General features: G+C 41.5%; 1 protein-coding gene across 2 annotated transcripts in view; it reads left to right on the top strand.

The window, feature by feature from the left end:
• The first annotated feature begins 7,603 nt into the window (after positions 1-7,603).
• The window catches only part of plcb3 (phospholipase C, beta 3 (phosphatidylinositol-specific)), a 49,416-nt gene continuing 47,431 nt past the window's right edge, over positions 7,604-9,588 (top strand). Inside the window, exon 1 of one of the 2 annotated variants that reach the window (XM_018691187.2) lies at positions 7,604-8,386. In XM_018691187.2, the coding sequence (XP_018546703.1) occupies positions 8,288-8,386 (99 nt within the window). In that variant the 5' untranslated portion in view covers positions 7,604-8,287. The remainder of the gene's footprint in view (positions 8,387-9,588) is intronic. The other variant, XM_018691195.2, reaches the window with a different exon arrangement.

Here is a 9,588-nt window from a genome sequence, read left to right as displayed (position 1 = left end):
TTCACAGTCTGTCCATTGTGTTGTAACAGCAGGGAACCCCACACCCCGGCCAGGCTGGCTAATAACAAGAGTTTTAATAATAATAGGAGTGTGAAGTGAAGGGGGAGGTAAAGACAGGGGGAGTGAATTCATAATGTCTCTCCCTCCTTTGGAGTGTGTACGGGGGTGTTCATATCTGTCAACATGCAGATATTGGTGTGTGTGTGTGTGTGTGTGTGTGTGTGTGTGTGTGTGTGTGTGTGTGTGTGTGTCATACCGGCCTAAGAAACCATTTCATGGACATCCATGGCAACAAGACATAAAAACCTGAATTATTCAGTGAGCATGTCTGAAACTTACAGTTGAGTAAGCACAGACAGACCAACACACACACTCATATACACACACATACACACACTGTAACTTAAACAGTCATGTGTGCTGGCTTGTATATAAAAATACTGTCTCACACATAACATAAATAGCCATGCAGTTGCAATCACACAAAACCACCATGACACCAAATGAAACGCTAAATGCCTTTGCAAACCAGCTGTATGCATCTGCACCAGTACACTTTGTATGACCTGCCAGTCATGTTTGGGTCTTTTGACTTCATGTCCAACACAGACCTCTGGAGATGAAGGTTGGTATAATGTTAGCATGTAATATTAAAACTGTCGTGTCATGAGCTCAGATAATCTCACTAAGAACATCAAGCTTGCAAATAGCCAGAGAACTGAGCTTATTAGAATCTATACTGAGAATATAGCCATTGTTGCTTGTGTGCGTGTCAGAGTGTTGCATAGTTCAGCTGCTGTTGGGAGGACTTGAGGATAGATCTGACACAGACTTGTTGTTGCTTAACATTTATGTAACTGTATTATGTACAGTAGTCCTATCCACCCACAAGTCAATGATGAAATAGTTTTCCTCTGTGAGAACTGTATCAGGAGTTTAAGTCTAAAGATGCATGAATTTGACATTTCCAAACACTCTTTTTCTCTTTTTGCTAAAGTCAGTTATGGAAGATACAAAGTCTTCTCCTTGCTTGTAGTTTTTATTATTAGGTACTTATTTAGTTACTATCATAAAGTGCAATACGTTGTTAAGGATTAAACCAATGGTTCTCAACTATTTTCAGTTTGTGACCTCATAAAAAAAAACTGTACGTCAGTAAAATGCTGCCTATATATATCAAAACATCAGTACTGACCTAGAAATGAACCAACATCAGTCCCAGCCAATTTTTATGCATTAGTACTTTTATTTCTGATTCTCTTGATACTGTGATACGAAGTACATTTTACTGACAAAACTGCTGTACTTTTATTTCAATCCAGAACTTTGTGTGTGTGTGTTTGCCAGTGGAAAGGATCTGAGTACCTCTTCCTCCCCTAGGTACACTGAACACGACAAAGACATGCATAGTAATGAGCATTAGGGGAAGGGACAGATCCTGTTGTCTACTCTCAGTTTCTACTTCCCCCTATGAACATAAGTCACCACTCCAAGCTTAAGCCTGGCCAAACTTTACAAAGATGGTTTTACCTGTGTATTTATTTATTTATTTACTTACAACGTGGGCCAATGGAGCCCTTGTAGAATTGCTCTATAGTATAATCCTCCCTGTATTGCTTCCTACAAGGAAACAGGAGTTTTCTTTCCACATGGGGGAGCTGTTGCACTGTGTTGTCAGCTTTGTGAGACAACACACAGAAAGAGCACAAGGAGAAACAAGCCAAATGAGACAGTTTTGTCTAAGTCAATGTACAGTATTCTACAATTTGTTCACTTTGTATGATAAGGAGTCTTTCACTGCACACACTTTTCTTTATCCCTTTTCCACAAGGAGAGGTCAGAGGTCAGAATCAAATACACCTGTGGAGACCAACACCTCTGGGGATTTACCAATAACAGATGACTGAAGCCAGGGCCAGTTTTAGGCGTAGACCAGATGTTTTGATATGTTGGCTGATATAGCTATAAATCCAGATGTTTGCTCCTTAGATGATAGCTGTCAAAATCACTTCACTGTGCTCCATCAAAATGCAGGTGTGGCTTTGAGAGTAAGTCACCTGCTCAACCACATAATATATGAAATGGCAGGTAATTTCAGTTTCAGTCCTGTAACAGCAGCAGTGAACAGAGCAAAAAGTGGTTGTTTTGTGTCTGTGCCAGTGACATTTAACAGGTCAGCACACCTCTACAGTGCTGCTGTCACTTTGGCATTTTGTTAATGCTGATGAGTGTCTGTGTAAATGTGAAGACCTTCCTCATACAAAAGATCTACACTGACATCTTGTCTCCTGGTGTAGGCCTACAATGTTAATGAAAGTTGTATAATTAAAGAAAAATTCAGCGAAAGTCTCCCCTGTGCAAAAATGACAGACTGTAGAGACATCAAAGACACATATGCACAGTAACGTGAACATGTTAGAATCATACAGAGAGATGAATAATCAGGTTATTTTCTATATCATATCCAAAAGTGGTTAAAACAACTCTAATACAGAATAAATATTCTACTGAGAAAATCTGATCTGTCAGGATCACCAGTAGATGTCTTGCCTTGGGCACCAAAATGTCCTGAGACAGCCCTGATTTAAACAACAGAAATCAATAAATAGTCATTAAAATAAAGTATTCTATTTCACACATTGATTGTCATGACTTCAGGCTGCAAATCACTCTCCCTCTCTCTGCATGATTGCTCTTCCTCAAACCAACAAATCAAGGCGGTGCACATACACAGGTAGGCTACACCCACAGTATGCTCACAGTAGAGGCCAACTGCAGCAGAGCTCAGACTGGTAAATCCTCATTCTCGATTGTTGCAGAATCAAGTCAACTGTGTGTGTGGAGAGGAGGGTAGTGGCACCATATAACCACTAGATGGCAGTATAGGATTGTACTGCAGCCATGTGGTGGCAGTGTAAAACAGTACAAATCAATGGTCAACACTGAGGCAGCAAGGGAAGGGACTGCCAGCTGCAGCTAAAATCATTTGGACAAAGTGGACTGTAATGAATGGATCTCTCATGAAAGTAAATCATACTTCTTAGTCATATCCATCTGCATGCTATAAATGCCTCTTCTGGGGAAAATTGTAATCAGCACTTTGCCTACACGCCTACATGATAGCTTTTCTTTAAAACACATTGACAATAACCCTGCAATGTTATGGAGACAGATGGGTCCAGTCTCTGATGAACTGTTGGCAATTTCAGGCCAAAATCTCAGCAGGGTTGTGGAGAGTAATCTGATCAAGTTTTTTTTTTTTTTTTTGCTACTGTTGACTGAGTCAGGCCTTTCCCATTAAAGCTAGTGTGTGCATGTGTGGAAGGGGGCAGTGTGTGGACAGACAGACAGAATATGCCTGTGTCTGTATACAATGTGTCTTTGTCAGTCCTTGGCTTTGCGTTGGAGAGAAAGATCTGGCTGTTACTAGAGAGAAAGAGAGAGAGAGAGACAGAGAGATAGTGAGAGGAGAGAGAGATAGGGGGTCTTCTCTTTCTCCACAACATCTTTTCCATGTGTCTCTGTCTGTCACTTTGTTCCAATTTTAACCTCTGTTTTCCCCCTTTTGTCTCTTTTCTTAACCCTCTATCAACAGGCCATTATGAGGCCTTCCTATTTTAAGCGTACTCTTATTCTAAACTCTTCCTCCTTCCCTGTAACTCTTCTCTCACTTTTTCTTTGTTGCTTAGTTATTTTCTTTCAAACACTTAGATTTCAGATAAAACAGATAGTAGGGAAGACTATATTGGCTTCCTCATTGCACTGAGCACAAGAATAGTAAATGTCATGATTAGATCTCACATTCATTCCTGTTACATTTCCTGTGAATGTAAACTGTCTTTATCCTTCCTCCACTTATCCATTCCCCTCTTTCCGCCCTAATCCTCCTATTTTTTGTGAATCTTTTATCATTAAATGATACTTCCTTTAGCTATACTTGTCCTCTTTTGCTCCATTTCTTCTCTCAGCTTTGTCCCTGTCTTTTGTGGTTTACAAGTAAAACCAGCATGTTTTACATGAAAAGCAACAAGTAACCTACAATGCTGTGCTAGCAGTTGCTTTGAGCTAAATGCTAACATCAGCATGTTTAGCAGGTATATTGCTTAGCAAGCTAACATTTGATAATTTGCATTAAATACAAATTACGGCATAGGCTGACAGGAATGCCATTGTAGTGTTTCAGGTATTTGGTCGCAACATGAATGGACACGAATGTACCAAATTTACAGTAGTTGTCAGTAGTAACTAAAAACAAAAAAAGTTTGACCTGCTACTGATGCTACAGAAAAAGTCAAGGGGTCATCAAAGTCATTATGCATCATCCTCTGGGAATCATGAATTTCAGAATAAAATTTAGGCCAAATCCATCAATTGGATGTTGAGATTTTAAATAAGTGACCTGCTGGTGGCACTGGAAAAAATCTCAGAGAATTATCAAAGCCTTTAGAGGTCATCCCCCAGGGACCATGAATATCCATTAGATAATCTTTGAGATATTTCAGTCTGGACCAAAGTGTTGGACCGACTGACTAACGGACATACTGAGCCATACCATTATCAAGGCTAAAACCAACCCCTCATGTACTTCAAAGACATGAACTACAATCATGAACATACACAGGCACAAACACACACACACACACACACACACACACACACACACACACACACACACACACACACACACACACAGTAACTATCTTTTAGTGTGAACACAGCTGTGATAGATCTCAGGTGAGGCTGAACTTTACTGCAGAAAACAGGACCAAGGATATCCTCACCAGGTCTTGATCTTATTCTGTTGGAGTTACAAAACCACCACCCTGTGAACATGAGAGACCTGATTGGACTATAGTCAGACATGTACTGGGAAGCCAAACCATTAAACAGAAAAATGTTGATAAGTTGATACTCAGAAGAGAGAAAAACAGCGAAAGGCTTGTACCCACAATTTCATTGTACTTAACTGCACAATGACAATAAAGCCTATTCTATTCTATTCTATTCTATTCTATTCTATTCTAGAATACAAAACCGTTTGTTGCCTAACTCCATATTTATTCAGATGAGCACCATGTACAGTATGTCCCAGTGACCAATGAGATGAGGACACCTGTTGGAGTGAGAGATGAGATAGGAAAAACACATAGGAGGAACGGAGTATGTTTAAATGTAACAGCAAAAAATAGAGAGACCTAAAGAAAGTATATGTAAAAAGAGAGAGGGAGAGAGAACAGGAAGAAGCGAAGCGTGAGGTGAGTTGAGGACAGAAGCTGTCTATTGATACCACAGGTGCCTGCACTTCAGATACAGCGTTCAACACAACATTGTTTGGCTAAAATGAACTTCATTTGTGTGTATGAGAGAGGAGATCTGCTGTGTGTGTGAGTGTGTGTGCATCTTATTATGGACCAGAGAAACACAATATCCCTGCTTATGCGTGTGTCCTGTGCTGTTGAAAGAATGCATATGCATGTGTCCATCTTGTTTTTGTTTGTTGTCATTTGAGAGGTTGTGTTTGTGTGTCTGTGCATCTGTGTGTGTGTGTGTGTGTGTGTGTGTGTGTGTGTGTGTGTGTGGTGGTTCGAGATCAGATTAATCAACGAGTCTAGCTGGACTCAGTTACAGCTCAAATATACCCAGAGACACACAAACACACACACCAGTGCCAACCTGTCTAGCTGCTAAATTGTTAAACAATGTATCTTCCTCCTGAGGGTCATGTAACACTGACACAAGTACTTTCCAGACACAAATATGCACTTGTGCGTTTATGATTATTTCTGATTGATTCTTTTGGATTGTTTCTTGGCTTTCCATCTCCACTCTATGGTTTTGGTCAAGCAAAAGCGAACCAGTGGTAAGTCACTCCATCACTCAGTCAGCAGGCTGCAGCATAGCAGACATTCCTGCTGGGTGTAGTTAGGGAGTTGGAGAATGAGAATGGTTGCCAAAAAATCTGTTGCTCTGTAGTGTGTGTTTTTTTTTTTTTTTTTTGAATAGCCTAAGTTGTAATGTTGCTTGGCAGCAGGATTTGGACGGAATCAGACTGCAACTGTGCGGCCTCTTTGCTCTCACGCTTCTTAAAACATGATATGTTGCCACTGATCTGGAGGAGGCAGGGGAAAGTTACCTGATGACTTTCAATGGCTTCAATTACCTTAACCCCACATCCTCTAAATTATTTCCTATATATATAATGCAGGTTTAATATTATCATTCATAAAATATGTCTTTAATCCCACAATCTGACTGCCTGAGTAGCACTAGCACTTATCCTCTATTGCTTTAAAGTGAACTCTAAGCTGATTAATGATTTCCAATAACTGCTATCATGTTTTTAATAACATTACTGGCTATATTAGCAATCTGTTACTGTCAGCACCAAGGTAAATAATTTACAGCAATTAAAGGCAAGGGTAATTCAAAGAATTAAAAGAGCCCTTTGATTACACCTTTGCTCCTTGCAGTTTAATAGTCAATAGGAAATTACTCCTCAGGCCTGTATGTGTGCTTGTGATATTAAATAGAGATCTTAAATTTTTATTTATAATTCAGTTCAGTTCCCAACCTTTTTGGCTGATGGCCCCTCAAGGAATAGCTTGACATTTTGGGTAGTACACATAATTGTTTTATTGCTGAGAGACAGATAAGACGATCAATACCACTCTAATATCTGTCTGTTAAATATGGAGCTAAGCCAGTTGAAGATTGGATACAGGGTGAAACAACAAATCACAATGTGTGTGTGTGTGTGTGTGTGTGTGTGTGTGTGTGTGTGCGTGTGTTTTTAACTTTTTGTGCACACTAAACGCAATAAAATGAGTCTGTGATCCCTTGAGGTGACCCAGCACAATGGCTTTCTACATGGTTTATATTTTTATATGTGCTACAGTTCATGGAAGAGAAAGAGAGAAAGAGAAAATCTGATTTTACATATCAACATTGGTCTACTCTTAATGGGGAATACTACTCAGTGTGTACGAACAGTTCTATAATGTCTCCTGTAGCTTCAGGACGTTCCTCAGAGTTAAAGAAGACCCTAATGATGTCACCAGGGTTATCATGGATTGTGTTTAGAGACTACAGATGTTTTGGATGAAAAGTTTGCTTTACAAAATGACAAGAGAAATAGGTATTTAGCATGCAAAGGAGGGTCCTATGAAAGATGCCATAGAGTTGCATTATAGGAAGTGTAGGATCCAGCATTTTTTGAGCTAGGGTCCAAAAATCAGGATATCTCAACTTCTGCGGCTTTGATTTTGGCAATTCTTTTTTTAAAATGTTGCTGGCGTGTCCTCTCACTTTATGGAGATACAATATTAAATCACTGGAATGACGCTTTAAGTTCCTGCAGCATTCAGAGAGATTTGGAGAAGTGATGAAGTAAACATAAAAGTTGTGAAAACTTTTAGCATTGGTCACCACAAACTGGCTATATTTCAGGAAAGGAAAGTGTGTGCATACTACAGTATCATGTTCATATAAGCCGTCATGTAGACGTTCTGTACATTTGAGAAGACAGGCAGACAAGCAGGCAGGCAGAGGAACTGAATTAAAACACACCCCTTTTACACAAACTCTGACACCCCCTCTCTCATTTCTCATTCACTCAGCCCTATCTGACGCCGTCTTTCTCCCTCTCTCTCTCTCTCTCTCTCCTCTCGGAATCTTCCCTTTTTTTCCTCAACAGAAAACATGCAGGGAGGAGAGGAGGAGGAGAAAAGAAGAAACGCGTCGGAGGTGACAAGAGAGAGAGGAAGCAGAGAAAGTTGGTAGAGGAGCGAGAGGGCGAGAGGAGAGGAGAGGGGTCGACCAGATGGGAGGAAGGAAGGAAAGGATTTCTCTGCGGGCTCAAGTGCGCGATTAAAGGATTCTGCATAAATAAACAAATATATGAATCAAAGCCCATAATAAAAAGGGGAATTATAGGCGCGCCACCGCGTTGCGTGGACGCGGACAAGACAGCGGCGGTGCGCGCTGCAACAGCCAAGTCCTGTCTTTCTCTCTCTCTCTCTCTCTCTCTCTCTCCCTCTCACTCTCTCTCTCTGGATTTTACTCCTCATGTTCTTCAAACTCTCGGTGAGGTTCACTAACTTTTAAAGTCGGTGTCTGTAAAAAAAACTTTCCCTCGCCGCGGCCTTCCAATTAGCTTTCTCCCCGGAAAACAAAAAGAAGCTCCGGAGGTGGAAGTGGAGGAAGGAAGAGCGTTTTTGTTCCTTCCGAGGAGTCCAGCTCGCCGCAGCCGGAGTTTAGGCGTTGGCACCCGGGCAGGCAGTCCCTCGCCATGGCCGGGGCCAAGCCGGGAGTCCACGCGCTGCAGCTCAAACCCGTGTCCGTCCACGAAGCGCTGAAGAAGGGAGGCAAGTTCATCAAATGGGACGAGGTGAGAATGAAATGTTTGAAACTTGTCTTCAGCCCAGACAGACACTTAGCACATTTGTCGCTGCCTTAAAGCGAAATGAATCAGATTGTTGTTTCTTGTGTTCCTGACGTGACCAACTTTGACTGAAAGACGAGAGACGGACAACATGAGACATGACAGCCTGTTTTTGACAGTAGGCCCACTGTTGTGAAGTGACACGCGAGACTGATGTGTGAGTGTGTTAGTAATCTACAGATAATGTGTGTCTGCAGTGTGCAGGTGTGTGCACACCTTCACAGTCCTGCGGTGAACACAGAAGCCCACTATATTTGCGTGTGTGTGCGTTAATCAGATACTCTAGTAGAAAATCCCCCCCCCCAATAGTTGCCAGCAGGCAGCAGAGCTTGAATGTGTGTGTTGTGTTGTGTTGAATTCTTGTCAAGCCGGTTTTCTTCTGGCTCAGGTTTAGACGCCCTATCCACCCTCTTTTCTCCTTCTTTTTCCTCTTCTTTTCTCTGTCGTCCTGCACCTCTCTTTACTCCCCAGCGAGAAAGCACCTGTCTACCTGGGCACCGAGAGAAGTTGCCTCAGTTTGGGAGCTTTGAGTGCATCCAGAGCTGATTTATTATTATTATTGTTATTTGTTTGTCCCCCAGGCTCTTTAGATCCCGTTCACTTAAAGGATTTAATTATTTTCCCTGCACTATTTTTCCTCTGCGTATTTCTGCAGAAGTCTGTCTAGCAACCCTGACATGCACTTGCCCGTGTCATTGACCGTAATAACTGCGTGTGTGTGTGTGTGTGTGTGTGTGTGTTGCACTTTTTAGACAAGGTCTAGGGCCATTCTGCAATCTTCTCCAAAGAGAGAGTAGGTGTGTGTGTCCATGTGTCTGCGCGACCATCAATGATTAACTGAGAGGCTGACTGAAGGCCTGTGTCTTCTATTTGGGAACCCCTGTCTTAGATTTACAACACAATTGCATGCAAGATGTGTGTGTTTATGTGTGTGGATCAAGGTCCGTCTTTCCATAAGGCTGGTACCATAAGTATACAGATGTTAGGTCAGGTGTGGTGTTCACACTTGTACATACACAGACACACACACAAATGCACACATGCAATCTGCAGGGTCATTTTCAGAAAAAAATTGACAACATAAGTGCTAAGTAAACAACTTGTAATAATGACGCGGTGAGCCTGTGTGTGCATTGGTGTGTATGTCT

Source organism: Lates calcarifer, linkage group LG15 (assembly GCF_001640805.2).
Source record: "Lates calcarifer isolate ASB-BC8 linkage group LG15, TLL_Latcal_v3, whole genome shotgun sequence".
Classification (NCBI taxonomy): Eukaryota; Metazoa; Chordata; class Actinopteri; family Centropomidae; genus Lates; species Lates calcarifer.
Note: the sequence above shows the minus strand (reverse complement) of the source record. Positions and strands in the feature narration are given on the sequence as shown.